At 34.7% G+C, this 19281-nt stretch overlaps 1 protein-coding gene across 3 annotated transcripts in view; it reads left to right on the top strand.

The window, feature by feature from the left end:
• The window catches only part of DMD (dystrophin), a 1135346-nt gene that overhangs the window by 271782 nt on the left and 844283 nt on the right, over positions 1-19281 (top strand). For all 3 annotated transcript variants that reach the window (XM_056512754.1, XM_056512922.1, XM_056512842.1), the window contains exon 2: positions 7325-7386. In XM_056512754.1, coding sequence (XP_056368729.1) covers positions 7325-7386 — 62 coding nt within the window. The remainder of the gene's footprint in view (positions 1-7324; positions 7387-19281) is intronic.

The raw sequence follows: 19281 nt of genomic DNA, 5'->3' as shown, positions 1-19281 counted from the left end.
ATATATACTCATTTGACAAGATGAAGTTAGTATTGACCAGCTCCTACTTTTCTTTCACATTTCGGTAATACCAGTATCCTTCCCCATCTGTTTTGTAGCACTAAGAAGTCTTACCCTTCTAAAAAGTCTTCCTCTATAAGAATTTTGTCTCTATCAACAACAACAACAAAAACAAACAAAAACAAAACAAAAAGCCCAAAGCTAAATAAAAACTGATAAACAAAATAAATAAACCACAAAACCAAAAAGCTTTTAAACCATCATTGGTTTTTTTTCGAGATACTTGGATGCACTGGCAAGATGTTTTCATTGGAGTCTGAGTCCAAAAAAGTTGATAATACAATTAAATCAAACAATATTCTGCAAGTTCCAGAAAGTGGCAGTGTTTTCATCTGGTACAGCCCTTCTAACTAGCATGGAGGTTTAAGTAAAGACTAATATACTACGTCATTTAAAGGTGCAACAATAGTATGATGCCAAAATAGCATGGACTTCAACTGAAATGTTAACAAGCATTCTTTTCATTTGCCAATATATGTATATGACATTGAAAGATAGATTAAAAAGGGGACACTACTTATACACAGGTAAATATCCAAATGAGTAATTATATATCCCCATGTAAAGGTAAGGAATAAACTCAACTGCTTCTCAGGTAGAGATAGCTTAGTTCATTAAGTTTGAGCTGTTATTTATCTTGTGCAGAAAAATCTGATGTATTGAAGCACTGTGGCTTTTTAAGTTGCATTTTACTAGTGATTTCCCTTTGGGAAAAAAATTACTGGATCCAAATTAATTGCTGGTTAGAACATAATAAAAAACCCCAATAGACAAAAATAGTTAAGCTTGTGTTTGCAAAGCTGTTAATAAGTAGAACAGGGTATTTTTGGTAGAATGTGTTTCAAAACTCTTACTTAAAGTCCTTATCCTTGAAAGGATAAGGCAGGGGTGGGTCACCAGCACTTGAGGCAGATGTCCTGACACTCAAATATTGTGCTACAGGTCCCCAGGTCAAATCCATGGACATGGAGAAGTATGATCAGTTCCCAAAGTGTCTTTGTCTGTGGTGGACCAGAGGAGGACTAGGTCAGCAGCTGGGAACACAATTACAATGTATGAACTGGAGCTGAACACCCTGTGTTGTGTATATTTAAAATGTTCTGGAAATGTGAGCTGACATTCTGTTTCCTTTTAAGTTTCATTGGAATTGTGATCCTGCTTTTGTCTTGGGAATTCCATATGCTACCATTCATTTAGAGAAAAGGATTGAGAAATGGTGGAGGGGAAGAAGGGCAAGGGGGCAGTTAACAAACATGAATAAATTACATAAATTTGTTCAAACACAGATCTATGTGTACATTTCACAGCTGCCTGTTATTGTTTTAGGAATCATATGTAGCTTGTTTGCATTATTCTGGTATTTCTGGATGCTAGTCAAATCTTTTTGACTAAGCTGCACATGCTTCAGTAGTTCTTCTGTTCAAATTCACTGCTTCCCTGCATATGATCTTCTAGCCACCAGATAGCCTTTTTTTCTTTCCAGAAAGGAAGTGTTTATCTCCACTTTTTCCCATCCCATTCCTTCTTTTCCATGTGTCCTTTTCCCATTTTTTTCCCCCAAGCCAGGGTAGAAGTGTTTACTTCCCATTCTATCTTCCCCTCACCCCTTCCTCATTGTTCTATTTTTTTCTTGTTCTTTTTGTTATCGTTTTTGGTTTTTGTTTTCTTTCCTTTTTTTTATCTTTACTTCTGTTCCAGGAAGGCAGGCTGTCATGTTCTCTATCCTTTGTGCTGCTCTGCTCCTTTTTTACACATGACATCCATACTGGTCCTCAAAAACACTCAGTAGTTTTTCCCCTAAACTAATTAGTTAAAGTTAGATTTGAAGAGTGAGACCTTATATAAATATTTGCAGTGTATTAAAGAATTTAAAAAAATAGAAAAAATCAGTAAGCAGTTTCCCTTAAACATTTATAATGAAAGAACAATTTCAACTAACATAACAAAATGAGAAAAATAAAAGATTTTCTCAGCCTGTCATTCAGTCTAGGCAAGGTAGTTCAGTAGTTCAATCTGCTACACTAATCTGTGAGTAGAAATCTTGTAGGTTAGGTCTTACAGATATCTTCTTTTTTATCCTCTGATCAGTAAATGGCATCCCTCTCACTGAGTTCCTCTATTTGAAGGAAACAGGGGGGGCAAATTCTTTTTTCTTAGGAATACACCTGTTCATTTCCTAAATTTACCTTAAATCTTACCAAACCTTTCTCAGAAAACTTTAGTGTTCTAGTTTTCATGGCGTTTAGTTGTGCTTCTTTTTACTTTAAATTTATATTAACGAGAGCTTTCAGTGTTCCATTTCTGCTGAGCATTTGAATAGGTTCATCAGTGTTTTGAAAAGCCTGGGATGGTCTGATTATGATGATTTGACTCTGGTTCTACAGTAAAGTCTCAAGAGGGTAGCACAGGGAACAGGGAGTTTTAACAATATTCAGATTAAGTCAACACACTGCTCATCAGTATATTTATAGAAGATGGACAAAGAATTGCATGTTCTGTATTGCTTTACACGAGCAATAGACTTAAATTCATTGTCTGTCTGTCAAAGCAGCCTATTGTATTTCCTGTCAGCTTGTGAATATCTTGGATGACCTCAATGACTAAAAATCAAATCTAGTCCACTCAAATATCATTCAGTCATTGTATTGCATTGATTTCTTCTTCCCCCCTCAGATAAGCAAGAATGGGAAGGGAACATTTCTCAGCAGCTGTAGTTACTGGCAGAGTATTGTAATAATGTTCTGAAAATCTCTAAGAATAGTGAGTCAATAGAGTCAGAGTATCAATAATGTGACTATCTGTGGCCTCTTTTGTTCCCACCATTGCTGGTACTCATTCTCACTCACTGAAGAAAATCCTGACCTTTTCTCAATCTGCATTGTTTGGCTGCTAGAAAATCAAATAGCAATTTTGATGGTTTTCTTCTCTAAAGTGCAGTGTTCCAATGAACCTGCAGTTGCCATGAATGAGGGAATTGACACCTGCCTTGACACCATTGTTTCAAAGTTTTTACCACTGTAGGAGAATTATTTTCTATTTTTTTCTTCCATTTTCTTTCTTCTTTTTTTTTTTTTTTTTTGCCTCCTTTCTTGCTTATAGGTCAACACTGGGTAACATAATAAGATCTCTCCTTCTTCCCTGTTTGTGTTCCTGCACCTATGATGGAATTGCTTGCTGAAGGCTGCATAAAATCTATCATACAACTGAGCCTCCTACCACTCCCGTACTCTGAGTGATTCAAACACCCTACAAATGTCACATCTTCATTGACATGACAATGGCAGTGATTGTTTGTTTTAAATTAAAGTTTAGAATCTGAGGATATGGGTCATTCCCCATACTCCTCCTGGACTCTTTTGTTGAGTGTCTTTTGTTTTTAAGAGTTGGGCTGTACTTACTCTAAAGGGGAATTTACTAAGCCACTTGCACTGGAAACCGCTACCCAGATCTGTGCAAGGCAGAAGATGCAGTCTTCATGAGGCAGAAGGAAGAGTCTCCATCCTTGGAGATAATAAAATACTCAGCCTGGTCCTGTAAATTCTACTCTAGGTGGCCCTGCTTGATTGGGTCAGTTGGACCCGATGATGTCCAGAGCTGCTTTACAGCCTCAGCCATTCTGTGAGTTAGTGAAAAAATTATTTATTCAAGTGTATCAAGAGTTGAGAGGTTGAAGATCCTCTAAAAAAAAAAAAAAGAGAAGGATGCAAAAAAGTTCAAATTCCTTCTCCCTGGTATATTTTCCATGGGAAAGTGGCTTTTATGATATAAATGGAACAATGTAGTGACATACATAGTGTATGTTTCTGAACCTCTGTTCTTTTTTGCAATCTGCTTGGTATTTATAAGCTCAAATTGTTTCAATTATAAAGGTAGTAAAAAGTGTAGTTTACTAAGAGATGACAGCATGATGCTGAAGGTTTTCTTGTAGAAATCAGATGGTAATTGTGTTGGAGTGGTAGGTTACAAACATGAGCTATGAAGTATCTAGGAAAGTTGTAGGGTTACCACTTGCTATTATTAATAACATTTTTGGTCTGTTAAATCATGATTGTTCCTAGGTGTCCTTCAGTGTGCCACTTGTCTCTATTAGCCTTGCTGCCTGATTAAGTGTCAGAACTGCCCGTTATCAGATGATTAGCTTCATTAATACTGCACTTTCTCTCTGGGTCATAATTTATTATGAGGCCTGTCCTGGAATAATACTTCAGAAGTCAAATGTGCAATTAACTATACTGTGAGGTTTGCATTCACAGCTGCAAAGCTGATGCTCATCTGAGCATATTTGTGAATGCATTGTAGTTAAAACAAGGTCTGTTCAGTGGTACTAGAGGCTGTAGGGCACAAAAATCAGGTAAATCTTACTGCTCAGTATCTCTTTTTTCTGGAAGGTTTTTTGTAATCCTCAGAGCATTCATTTTCTGAGTTGATAACCTACAGAAAATGAGGTTAAGCCTATTCCACTCAATGTCCATCAATTTGAGAAAAGCATTTTTGCTGTGGGAAGGGATCCCATTGTTATTGCAATAAAGGAATTCAGGATCCATGCAGTGTTTAAATCTGACCTGAAGAAAGACAGTACACAGTTCTGCAATTCTTTCAGCTTGACAGAAAAGAAATAAACATACCATATTACTCTTGAACAGGTGAAGGAATTACCTGCCTGGCCATTTGATTATTCTTGTCTCAGAGTAAAAGTACCTGCAAGGACATTCACTGGCTCACTGCTGAAGGATTTCATATAAACATAGCATTATGAAAGTGTGTTCTTGGCACATTTCTGCAGCAGCTAGATAAATGTCATTCAGCTTCTACATTCAGCATTCAATCCATAAATCTGGGCTAAGAAAACATCTCTTTGTAAAAGATCGTGTTTACAGTGGGGAAATCATGCCATGCAAAAACTAAAAGATTGATTCATTTATAGGTTAGGAGGCTGTCACTAACAAATTGTTGTGGTATAAACTTGTCAGAGCAAGCACCTAGAGATAAAAGTGCTTGCAATGATCTCTGTATAAAAATAACAGCAGTGGAATAGATTTGTGTTTACAAAGTAGCAGAGTATTGCCTGGATTTTGAATAAGTTTAAAACATTCAAATTGTGGGGTTGACTCTCATTTTTCTCAGGAAACCCTGGTTTTTAATACAGTGGACATGAATTAATTGGTGACTAGGAGTTAAACTTGCATATATCTGTGGGAAAAAGACCGAACAGACAAACAAAAAAACCTAAACCAAACAACCCACTCTGTTACTAAATATGCTATTACAGCTGCCTGGGGTGGAAAAGCAGAAATTTGAACAGTTTAAAGTGGAGTTTTTGTCTCTTTCCTTTGCCCTGCTGAATATCACATAATATTGTTTGAATAGTTTAAAAAGGTGTTTTTGTCTCTTTTTCCTTTCCCTTGCTAAATGGCACATTATTCTTCGAACCCATTTGCATTTGGCAGTTTTAGCAGAGATGATTAAACAGAAGCAGCTATTTATGTGTAATATTTTATATGAAGTTGCTGGAAAAGTTTGTAATATAACATCAGATTGAGTATTTATCTTCTGTCAACAAAATGTATCTTCTGTCATCTTCTGTGTACTGCATGTGGCTGGAATGTAACAAAGCTCATATAATAAACAGCTTACAGCCAACACAGAGAAATGTTGCTCGTGGGAAAATAAAATTTTTAACAACTTTAGCATTGTGTAGTACCAAAAGCATGCATCTCCTTCATATGCTGTTGCTTTTAGATGTGTTTCTTAACTATTCAAGCATTACTTTCAGCCAAAGGATGAAGCTGGCAGCGTTATTTGGGGTAGATAGCAATAGAATTCTAAGAATTTTATGGTAACAAATATTAATATATATATATTAGTGGCAGAGTGTATATAACCCATGTCTTCTATGTTTCCAGTTGCAGTATTATGTTGTCTTTTTTTTTTTCTCAAGAGCATCTGAACACAGTTAGGATATGCTCCTTCAAATTTGCAGTACTTCTTTGTAATGTAATAGTAACTTTGCAAACTAGTGTTTTTTATGAGTATATTTTATCTTTGAAACTGGAAAACATTCTGGTGGGAAAGGTATGTTTAAAGTGATACTGAGTTGATGTTTTAAGAGCAAAAGATTTGTATCAGAAAAATTTGTCTTGTCTTTGATCCTTGGACAAGTGGAGGGAGGGAAAGCAAAGTACATTATTAATGCCATGCATTTGTCTTCTAGCTTGTCTATACCTGCCTTTCAAATTTAGCTGAATCTATTAATGTTATAAATTGCCATACATTTCAGAAGGGAATTTAATATCTCTTTTTATTTAGGAAGTGTAGAGAATTTTACTGCTAATCAAAAGGCTGTATTGAGTGAACTTTATTTCAGAATGAGCATTCTTCACCATTTTCCACACGTGTCCTTCAATTCTAGTTGGGGTTGATTTTATTTTGCCAGGCAAAGAAATCTGTCCTTTATATTTCAGGGATCATGCCGAATAGATCTTTTTGGTCAAATGCTTACAAAGTTTGAAATTTTTTTTCTCTTTCAACCTATATAAAATATGGCAGAATTGTACCTTTGTTTATCCAGTTCCATTCAGTATCAAGACTATACTTATAACTTAGATACAGAAATCAAGGCCTAAGATAAATCATCTCCCTCTACAAAGATTTCATGTTAAAGAATTGAAAAAGAATTTCATGTATGGCTGAACAAGTATGTGTGTGGTTTTGCTTTTTTATTTTGTTTTGTTTTTTTCTTTTTGCACTGGAGAAAAAATATGCAACAATTTGTGACATGTGAACAGTTGCAAGTTAAATAAGGCATAAGGTACATCAAGGGCTGCCAATGGAGAACTATGTTGAGGTCCAGAAGGTTTCACTTCCTCAAGCAATTTGAGGAGGTTCATATAATGTTATTTCAAGTACTTTTCCACTTTAGAAGAGTTTCCTGATGCCAAAACTATCCTATGTTATGTTTTTTTATACCTATATGAAATTAAAAATTAGAATGGGGTGTTTCAGGTCCTACTGCACCATGTTCTCTTCCAGAAGAAAAGATGAATATGTCAGTTGAACTAGGAATACAGACTATGACTATGAAGGGGATCTGCAGATCTTCAAAATGTGTTGATGCAATTTTCAAATAATAGATCCGAATAAATTTCCTGCCTGTGTTTGAAGTGTTATTAGTAGTTTACAATAAACCAAAACTGAAACATTAATCAATAATATTGCATTGTTTTGTTGCTGAATTCTAATGAAATGCTTTTCTTTTCTCTGGCAGATGAACGGGAAGATGTTCAAAAGAAAACTTTCACAAAATGGATAAATGCACAGTTTGCTAAGGTAATTAATTAATTAATTAATTCACCAAAATAAATTTTTATAGATTAACAACAACAACAAAACAAAAGGAAACCTGATATTCCTACACTGAGGCTTATTTTTCAAGATAACAGTTACAAGTCTCAGATATTGTTAAAGGCAGTTGACTGATTTATTAGAAAAAATATTCAAGATTTATTTCTTTGATTTCAGCACTGATTGAAATGTAAGAAGCCGTCCTTCTCTTAAAATGTTCTCTGCCTCAATTTTCTTTTTCTCAAACTAGGGATGCATCTGTATTACTCTTTTTTGTTTTTTTTTTTTATGTTTCTAATGAACAAAGGAGTTTCCTCTATTAGACTTGTCTTTTCTGGTTTCTAATTGCAATTGCATCTTTAATAAAACTGGGTAAATTGGAGAAGAGCAAGGTCAGAGATAAGAGGTGTGATCCAGCTAACAAATTATGAAAGGAAATTATATGCTTTGAAATAGTTATATTTGAGAATGGTAGATCATAATAAATGGAGTGGGGAAAAAGGAGACCAAATAACTAATTTATTTAAAGCATGACCTTCTGGGAGGATATAATGGTTTTATCTTTAATACTCCCAAAAAATTCTGCTTGAGCTATTAATTTGCTGAAACTTTTTTTTGGTAAAATTCCTGGATGAATTAATCAAATTTATTTGCCAGTAATGATAAAACAAATCAATCCCATCATTTGTCATTTTACCAGGCAATAGACAGCAATGAAATAGGAGCTGTGATGTGTCTTCTGTTTAGTCTGGTTTTTGATTGTGTCCCATCTGATTTTACTCAAAAAAAAAAAAAAAAAAAAAAAGGGGAGCAAGATAATCTGAATAAAACCATCAGCAGTGATTTAGTCCATCAGGAGATCCACAGGGCTTTTCCATGGAGCATTTTCTAATACTGATTCAAGTAATTTAGACAGAACACATTTGTGCTCAGCATCTTTACAGCAGAGATGTCCAGCATTTGGAGGACTGCATCAGCATGAAATACTGTCTTCAAACATTATGAATTACAAGACAACTGTGAAGTATTATGTTTAGGACAGCAGTACAACATATGCATACAGAAGAGGGGGATAGCTGGGCTGGCAATAATAAAGTAAAGGAAAGCTCTGGGAACTGTAGAATCACAAAGAAAATGAATCCACAGCGTGGTACTATTGCAGAAAAAAAGAAACAAAACAACTTTAATATGTTTCTGATAATGTAAGTGCTTCACAGAGGGTGAAAGATGTAATTATTTTCTCTTTTTTTTGGGCAGTAGTGAGATTTTAGCTTGAGAAATTTGTAATCTCACTTTTCCATGTATGAATAAGTAGCCACAGCAACAATCATCTGATACAGCCTAATTTGCAATGTATTACCTGTTAGGCCTTTTTATGGTCACAGAAATAGTTGTGGAAAATGAAGATTAACTGTTTTTCTTCTATATCTAAAGAAAATGTAATGCTCCAAGAGCATAGTTTTCTCAGAAATGATTGTTTTATGGAATAGCAAAGCTGCAATTACTGAGAAAACTTGGACCAAGTCTACAGATGAATAACAAGAATTATTAAGGGTTTAGAAAATACCTATCAACACATGCTTGTAATGTGAGGTTTTACTCATTCATCTGAATGATCTAGAAGCCTTTCATCCAATTCTAGTTATATTTAGTATAGTTTAATGATGTTTTAGCTACTTTTTACTTGAATTATGCAATATTTTTTCTAGTTGCATGTGAAAATGCATTTAAAAACATATATTTGTATAAGTACTAATCTCCCTGTACTTCATTTGGGCTCTGAGAAAAACCTCCTAAACATTTTAATTCGAGTTTTTGTTTGCCTGAAGCATGACTTGGGTTTTGGTTTTTTTTGACAGTCTCCTTATTTCAGCTGCCAAAAAAGTATTAATCTTTAAATCTTGAAGAAATAACTTCTTTATGGGTTTTTTAGGAGAGAAATACAGGAGGTCTTGTTGTACAGTCCCAGGACAATGATCCTCCCTCTTTACAGCTTGGAGAGATGGTCTTCAAAACATGAAAGTGGATTTCCATGTGAATTCTACAATTTATCCCTCTTCTCCTGACTTGTGTGCAATGGTTCAAATCCATCTTTGTTTCTAGCTGTGAATTGATTTCAGTTAGCAGGCTACTCCTTGTTAGTGATTTCTCATCATTGTCAGCTTTGTAAAAATGCAAAATTAATTACTTTCATTGCAGAATTGCTTTTTAGTCAATCCTATGTAGTTCTAGGAGTGCTGTCTTGAGTAGATTAGCCTACAGGGTTGGAATTAAGAAAGAGAAATTTATAACAACATTCATTTCTCTTACTTGTGAAAAGTGAAATCCAGGCCACTAACTGTAAAATATTTAGGGTTAAATGAAAGTAGAGAGTTAGACAATTTGCTCCCATCCACTACCTTCCATATAGGAAACCCCCCTTCTTTATATTCTCAAAATAAAACTTACTTCTAAGCATTCTAAATCTTCATTTGTGTTGGATGTATAGTGCATTTCTTCCCAAAGAGCTGCATTACTTTTCTAAAAATTCATTGTCTAGAGCACCTGTGTCTCAGTGCATTCATTCTCGGCCCAAGCTTCCAAAACACTCAGATTTGGAAGTTGTTTCACATGTCTTGTGATGTAAATACAAATAATGCTTTTAAATGTGAGAAGCTGTAAAGAATTGGGAAAAAAATAATAATTCTAATTTATGTGCCACCAGCAAAACTAGAGAACCCACATATAATTTTTACCTGTGGGGAAAGAGAGTTGTCCTTCCTTGGCCATGCCCAAGCGACATTTCAGTCGGGTCATGTGTAGCTGCTTCACTCAGATGGCTCAAATTTAGCAGTCAAGTCCTGAACATGAAATCCATAACAAACTTTCAGCCACACAATCTTGGCAGTTTTCTGTCTGAGATGTGCAGAACCTAAAACCTCTGGAATGTTACCAAGAAGTCTGGGAATGAGTATCTAGGAAAAGATAGCAGAAATGTCAGCAATATTTCAATTGCTATGGGTGAGGCTGTGTCTCTTTTCAGACTCTTTTTAGGAAGTTGAGTAGGGTGCTCTAAATCAAAAAAGTGGAGAATATAAATTTTGCAGATCCCTCTTATAATTGTTCAAAAGAGCAGGTTTCTCTCTTATTTCTTTTGCTAGCCATAAAGTGGATTATGCAGAAAACCTGGGCCTTGAAAATGACAGTATGCAACTCATCTATAAGAAAATCAAAGTTTCAGTAGGAAAGGCCAAAAGTTGACTTTCAATGTTCATGAGATAAAATAGTAAATTTAAAGTGTAAGAGAAATGGGAGGAGGTAATCCAAGAGACCTCTCTTTTTCCCATAGCAATCACAGACCTGGGCTGTGATTTTCTTGGGTGATACCTTCTTGGTTTACTATCTAAATGGCATGCTTTAAGTTGTAACTTAAGGCAATTTTTAAAATGTGGAACATAATAATTTAATATCATTTTATTCAGAAAGTTTTCTTTGACCTCAGATGAAGTTTATCTATAAAATAATGAAATTCTGCAGGGCGTACATGATGATATTAAAGGAAAGTATTATAACCTAGTTTTTAATAATAGAACTGTAATTAGAGCTCTCACTAGAGATATGTCTGGTCCTGGGTATGACAGTTTCTGTTCAGATACCAGCTTTTATAATTTGATATAACTGAAATCCTGGACTATGTGCTTTGGGAGAATGCAAATCTGTCACAGTCCTGCAAGTGTAGGAGCTCTCAGATGGGACTTGGAAACAGACAATTACCTTAAGGGTACCTTGCCCCATTATAAATGATTTTATGTTGCTTCATTGGTTAAACATTTTGCCTCATTCATTGCATAACAGGCTTCAATGCAGAAAGTTCTATTGAAGATGGAAATATTCTTTATTTGCATATAGGAAAGAGCACATATATGCCAACTAATTCTATAATGAAAACATGAAAATTCCAGCACAAAGGAAAAAAAAAAAAAAGTAAAAAACAGCACCCAACCCTAAAAGGAAAGGGTAAATTTCTTTGTAAGAGTAAATTATTTTTTCGTCCCCTCATTATAAGAGAGAGTGTCAAATTACTGATGATTTTAATGTCAGTAGTGGAAAGATCTGTTATCAGTACAGAGGAGGACATGAGCTAATAATTGTGTATTTTGGCAGCTTGAATTTTAGGATATACCCTTATGGCTTGCTTGTAATCAAAGATTAACTGATAAGTGGGTTTCATAAAAGAAGGGTAGTTTGTGAAGGAACTGTCAGTGTTTTAATCCATGATATCAAATAACAGATGTTCATAAAAGCACTTGCAAATTCGGAGGTTTAAGTAGGTTTTCCACATTTCTGCTTCAAAAGCATAGAAAGTTCCCCTACATAGTCAAAAATGACATTATATATGACAGAATTTTTCATGTAAACACTGTAATAATTAACTGGGTAAGAACAAGTGTCAGAAAACAAAGCATGCTTGGTTTGAGGAGGAAAAAAGAGGTTAATTTTTTATAATTTCTTTACTTCATGCTTGGATTTTATTCCCTTTATTATTGAAGAATCATAATATGAAAATAGATGAAAGGATACCAAATGTTACATTACTTAGGTTTATGGAAAAACAAGATCATTTGATAGTTCTCCTTTTTGTGGAGAATTTAAGTTGTGAAAAATGACACCTTTTATGGACAGATGGAAACATTAAGATATAGTTATTTGCATGGTGGCTGTGGAATTAGATTTCATTCTTGTGTGATCATATGAAGAAACACAATAATGATGCAACCTGTGCCAAGGAAAGTAAGGTTGAGTTTCACTTAAAATATTTGTGACTAGTAGAATAACAGTCAACAAAATTTAATACATCTTTTACTAACGAAATTGTTTAGAATAGAAACTAATTTTTTCAGTCAAGTGTTATATTCAGGGATAAAGGGAACACAGAAGAGGGCATTGCTTACAGCTTTAGTCAAACCTCACAGCAGATGAAATAATTTATTTGCTCAGGGTTTGTATGTGGCTTATGGCAGGTGTGGTGATGGTTTCAGGTTTTTTTCTCCTTCTTAAGCTCATGGACAGGCTGAAATTATTCAAGACTCTTTACTGGTCTCTTGTGATAGTAGATTAGGTGCCTTCTGCATATCAGCCTACAGGAATGACTGACACACATGAACAGTTTCCTGATCTTCTGAGGAAGTGTTTCAAATAATTGAGGTTCAGAGAAACAGCACTGCCATAACAGTGGCATCCAATAGAGAAATTTGAGTGCTGCATTTGCTGACACACTTGCTCAGTTTTCCATGCTATCACTCACAATGACTTCAAATTAAAAGAAATTTTAAAAGCTACTCACAGAAAAGTGATTTCAGTGTGCAGACTCTGGGATGGGAGTAATTGGGTGAAGTTCTATGGAGAAGAAAAGGATAGTCTCATTTGTCAACTTCCTTTAAGATTCTGCTTCCATGGAAATGTTTTTACCCCTGTGAATAATTCATATCTTTAGCCATCCTTCTGGACAACAGTTAATAACCAAGAAGAGGAGCTGAAGGGAAGGATGTAGTTTGGCAACAAATCACAAAAACACAGATTAAAATGTTCAATATTAGCTTTCTTCAAACTGCTTTCTTGACAGCTTACCTATATGTCAAATGAAGACAGCTGCTTAGATGTGTGGATGACTAGTAGGAAAATTAGAATTAAATCCCATATTTTGAGATTCTGATCAGTGTGCTCAAGCTGCACTGATGTCTGGTAGGTTGTATTTCCTGAAATCAGAACAGTGGTTGCATATGCATGTTAATGAGACCAGAAAAGATCACTAGTTGTTTCAGTTAATAAAAGCTATCATTAGGGTGTACTGATGTTGTGGGATTCCAGGTTTAGAATTGAGTTCCAGAGAGTACATCAGTGCTGGATTTGCAGAACAAAACTTTGGTGTCGTTGTAGACAGGTTCAGATAAGTTCATTTGCATAGCTGTGGTGTTTTAGCCATTTACAGAGAATCTAATGCCTGCAGAAAAGCCTGTTGGAGAAACAAGATAAATAAGAGTTTACTGAGCTCCAGGTTGCCATTAGATTATTAGAGTCCTGCTGAATTTCACCAGAAAGAAACTTGTGCTCTGTTCATCTAGGGAGAGCTAATTTGGAGATACATGTAAAGGTGGATCAGGTATCACAAGTAAGAACGTTGATTCCAGGGCAAAAAAAAGATGGACTGTTAGTAAAATTTTGAAATTTTCTCTGTGTTAAACTTCTATAATTTCTTTAAAGTTCACATGTTAAAGGTGAATATGGTAGATGTTAGCTCAGTTCACTAAACATGGATAATACCTAGTGAGCAGCCCCAGAATCTAGTTTTTCATTTTGAAAGAAAACTCTCAGAAAACCTGATAGACTTAAAATTGTATCATTTGTGATAAATCTAAAAAAAAATTATTTGTTGGTATTATTTGTTGCTGTTTGGAGGCCATGATCAATATTTATACATCCTAAATACCTAATTACTCTGTTTGATGTCTGTTGCCAGCCTTTCTAAGTACTACAGTAAAAGTGATGAGAAAGAACAGCTTCCTAATGTGGGAGCCCAATTATTTGCTACAGAGTGGCAAATAACCAGAGCATTCATTGAAGATTAATCGTTCTTAACTTTGAGTTGCAGCTCTGTGTGATCAACACTACCCTTGGGACACATCCTGTTTTAAAATCCCAGGCTTTCTTGTGCCAGTAACCTTTTTAAAATACATCTTGCAAAAACACACCAAAGGCACATCATGCCCATTCTGTATCATTAAAGAAAAAGCTTTTGAAACCAAATGATATTTAAACCTGGTATAGAAAACACATTTGCATTTCTAAGTGTTAAGAGATTTTTATTAATGATATCTCCAGAATACATAAGGAAGTATCAGGCATGCTCAGAATTATTTGCATTGATATATCTATAGCTATATATATACACAGATAATAACCTATTAGTGCTTCAAATTCTGCATCTTTTCTTATGATGCAGTAAAATAGCATTCTTGCTGTGTAAATATTTATTATACAATTATATTATAATTTATGCAATTATATATTATAATTTAATTATCAATTAAATTTCTTTTTGAATGAAAAATAACTTCAAATTATTTTTGCTGTACTTTTTAAGGTACTATCAATGTCAATATTGCTATTTATTTAACTTAGAATATAATTCTGGAACTTTTACTATTTATTAATATATTTCTATAGATTTTTTTTTTGCATGACCAAGTAAGTTATCATGAACAGAACATTAATAAAAACAAAAACAGGCACAGTTTAAAGACAACAAAGATCCTCATGCATTGAATTTTGCACATAGCATAACACTACTGTATGTGAGCTTTCAGTTTTAATTACTTGTTGACTTTTATATTTAGTTTAAAAATCAATTTTTAGCTTACTCTTGGTGAAATGCTTAGGAAGAATCTCCCTAAATATTCCATTTATTATTTATAAATATTTAATTTTGGCCAGTGTAGAGGCCTGAGCCCTGGAGATAGAGATTTTCTGCCATAAATTACTGTGAGAGCAAGGAGCACCAGAAGCTGTGTGGTGTCACAGCATGACAAAACCATAGTAATTAAGAGGGAAGGTTTCTTTTTTTCCCTGTTTTTGGGAACATCAGAAGCCTGAGCCTCAGGACCCACTGTGGCTGTCACACAGCTGGAGATGCTTTGCAAATTCTCTGTACAGAAAAGGACCCTTTCACTGCAAACCTAGAGAGGAGAAAAATTGTTTTCAGTTTGGCTTCAAAGTCACAAAGACGGATGTTCAGCATTAACAAAAAAGAGAATTAAAATGTCTCTATATTGGTTGTGGTTGCATTTTCATTTTTTGAGTTTTTTAAATTAAGGTTCAGGCAGTGAAAATTTTTCATCTGTGTACCTGAAGGGAAGCGATTTTCTAATATTTCTCCTCCAGAACATTCTCCCATTACCAGGAGACTTTATGGCTTTGCCTGTTACAAGCTTCTTTTTTTCTTTTCCCTCCGAAAAAATGTCTAAATGATTGCAGTTTAACAAGACAGCTTTTGGAGACCAGATTAATTTCCACTTTGATGATAAGTGAAACTTCTACTTCCACCTCATTATCTGCAAATCTTTTGGTGGAGCTGAGGCTGCTGGCTGTGTATCTCAAAAGACCTTTTTCTTGCAAGTGAGGCTGGCTTCTGTCTGCTCCCATGACTGTACAAGCACTGACATGTTTCCTCTGCTTTGCTTAGTGGGCATAAATTCAAAACTAGCTACAGTTAAAGAGCAACTTTTCCATGGGGAAAATGGGCTCTTTCTCCAGCAGAACTGTACCCATCTCCAAGCTTGATCCCATTCCCTAGCTCTGGTGCACAGACATCCTGAGTGCAGCAGCCCTTGGAGGAAACCCCCATTTTTCACAGTCACTGCTGCAGTAGGGCCACTGAAGGTTGTGAAGATATTCTCAGTATCTTTTTTTTTCTTCTTTTTTTTTTTTTTTTTTTTTTTTTTTTTTTTTTTTTTTTTTTTTTCTGCACGTGGAAAGGTTATGTTACTTCTCCAAATCAAATTTTAAGGCTTAAAATGTTTTCCATGAAAATTACTCTCCTTCTAACACCTGTGCAAGTGTATTATCTGAAACAATGAAAATCTGCATGACAAAACACTTTCACATTAGAAATATCTGAGAGAACGCAGACTACATTTTAGAGATTTCTAAGATGGTGCAGTATCACAGGCTTTTAATCTAAAATTTCGGAGTGAATTAGGAACTAAAATACATGCACTTCTAATATTTTAAAATTATTTGTCTTTGCATTCTTTTTTTATAGACTCTTGTAGAATAACAAGAGCTTCCCTGAAATGCATCAGACATGCCAAGCAAGCAAAGTAATTGCTATTGCTGGCAATAGAGGGCACTGGACTTTCATTTGTAATATGTTTTGCTAAGGGAAAAAATAATCAAGTTATGTTTATTGAGATCTTTCACCTTTTCCTCCTCACACTTGGCCTTGTACCTCTAGATTTCTATTCAAACTCCCATCCTTTTTTTTTTTTTGCAGTTTAAGTAAAAAAGATTAATCTAAATATAATTGTTCACTTGAAGTTATTCTCGTATATGTATCTTGAGAGGGGAATAGGAACAAGCTAAATATAGAACTACAGTATTGGTCTCAGTGGTGCATATGTCTAGCTTGTGAATTTGTAAACATTTACAAATTTGCATGATTGTTGCTGGCAGTAGACATCATCATTTCCGTGCTCAGAATTCGTTACTATTACATCTAATCATCTTCAGAATCTCCAAAGCAAAACTCTTCATGCAGATAAATAAAACTTGTGGATTTACATTATACTTTGGAAGTTCAAAAATAAAACCAGGAAAAAGAAACAATTTTTGAGCTATCATTTACATTTATCTGAATGTTATGGAAACTTAGTGATGCTCAAGCAAATAATATTGACCATTCTCCCTATCTGAAAAAGATTAATCACATCTCTCAGGATCAATGAAGAGAGCAGAAGAGCAGGTGCAAGCTTGTACATTTAGGACTGGTGGATCTCTCTCTCTGTCTTTGACAGCAGGAAGTTTGGCAGTTCTTCCCATATGTTTAAATGCATAAAACATTTTTGAAAGGTATGACTTAGAGGTAACAAAACTGCTAGGCAACCCAAAACAAAGAAAACCCGTCAAAAGACAGAGTATCTAGTTTTGGGAAGACCACTTCAGTGTCCCAGACTGCTTTTTGGGGTGTTAATGTATCATGTATAATGTTAGTGATGATGAGAAGAGCCATCCCTGTCCAGTAAGCACTTGTATTTTTGTGCATCACTTAATTTATTATGCTTTGAGGTATCTGTATTGTGTACAAAGGCTTTCAGTTCCTCCAATGGGTCTGCTGATATTACAGCTGGATCAAATGCAACTTCTATTGATGTTAATTTCTTTAAAGCATTGCCTATATTTTAGGTCCTATTTGCATGAAGAAGATATAACATTATCAAAGATGGTCTAAGGAACAATAATTTTATTTTTAAATGGTTGCAAATAACTGTATTTGCACAGGACCTTTCATATCTGCCTTTAACATAGGAAGTGGCTCCATCAGATTTTGGGGGTGTTTCTGGACCAACACTTCAAGAATATCTATGATTTTTTTGCTGTTTTCCTCCATTCTCTCTCTGATCTTACATTTGGGAGTTGTGAAGGGAAAAAACTATCACCCTGCATATGATAGCTGCAGTTATTTCTCAACAGCAGTGGCAAAATTGACATGGACACCCTATTAGGTTTTTGCGTAGAGAATTATTAAAGCAGCTTTATTATTGAAGTTATTTTTAAAAAAAAAATACCTTTCCCCCCTGCTCTGGTTTATCTTTTTTCCCCTATGTTTTTGTATCCCAGTCATATTAAATATTGATGTTCATATCACTGATTTTGCTAATACTTCCACTTTTCTCAATGATCTACATGACAGGTGTTATTGCACAGAATAGACATTTTTCTCTTCTATCTGCTTTTCATAGTGTATTTGATTGATTTGCCACTTTAAGCCCATCACATTTAATTCCTGCCAATATTAGTGTGAGTGCATATATTGCTGACTTAAAAACAGGATGCTTTTTGTGTGCCCAAATACTTGGTGTTGGTTCTATTGAAACTGAGGTTTTAGGGGAAAAGGATGAAACAAGAATTTTCTTCTCTTCAGTCTGGTACAGTTTAAAATATATATAAGTTCATTATATATATATATATATGTTTACTCTATATCCTAAACTATTGGTAGGAGTAAGATTCCTTACATTAAAACAAATCCCAACAAGCAAACCCTGATATAACTCCCTGAGAATAGTAATAATAAACTGCAATAAGTTGTGATTCCACTTGGAATTCTGTTGAAAGATTGACCAAGTATTGACCAAGACACAGGTAATCACTGTTCTAAAAAAACATCCTCGATGAGACTGTTATCATTTTTAATTTTTTATTTTTTGGACTAGTCTTTGGCTGCAGGATGAAACAATCTATGAGGCTCTGTCTGTGCATGAAGCAAGCTATGTATGTATGTATATCCTCTTATAACAGAGTTACTGTGCCCTACATTGAGAAAAAAAAATACTATGGCAATTTTCAAAAGTGTTGTTTTTTTTTTTTCCTTTTCTCTGTAGTGAACAATCATATATAAATTTGCATTTTAAGTCAATAACTAGTTTTCTTTGGGAAAAAATAATCTAAAGGCCTATTTGGAATTTGGTACAAGGAAGGCATGAGGTATATAATGCAATCAGGTATAAACAACACAGTTTATCACACAGGTAGAAGCAGAGTTCCATTACAGGATTGTGTTCAATTACTGCATGAAACACTAAAAATCCTTAATTAAAAAGATGGGGGGTTAACTTGCCATTCTGATAGCAGTGACTCTAAAGGAAGTTCAGGCAGAATGCACTGAAAAATCTCAGTCACATTCTCACAGAATTTTTAGATGCTATGTTTGCACAAGAATAAAACCTAAAGGGAGCCATTCTTAAGGCAGCTGGTCAGAGTGCACAGAGGGAAGAAAAGCAAGTCGTGATTCAGTTATGAGCAATACACAGGGCTTACAGACAGTAAGGTTTTCTATAATTCTGGCAAATATGCATTCAAAAGTTGTGTCCTCATAGAAGAAATCAAGACAAATTGTATCCAAATGATAGTATTTAAGGTCAGAAACAGGAGCTATGCTGAAAAAAGATGAGGAAGGAACTGAAAAGTAGTGAATGCACCTATCAAGGTGTATCACAATTTTCTTACATAAGGTTATCAGGTGTGTTTACCATCTCATCTTATGCTTTTGAATAGTGAAGCAGCATCCAAACAGTTCCTCCTTGTATTTTTGCCTATAAGAAAGACCCAGTTCATGTTCCTTTTGAC

The sequence above is a fragment of the Oenanthe melanoleuca genome, chromosome 1 (assembly GCF_029582105.1).
Source record: "Oenanthe melanoleuca isolate GR-GAL-2019-014 chromosome 1, OMel1.0, whole genome shotgun sequence".
Classification (NCBI taxonomy): domain Eukaryota; kingdom Metazoa; phylum Chordata; class Aves; order Passeriformes; family Muscicapidae; genus Oenanthe; species Oenanthe melanoleuca.
Note: the sequence above shows the minus strand (reverse complement) of the source record. Positions and strands in the feature narration are given on the sequence as shown.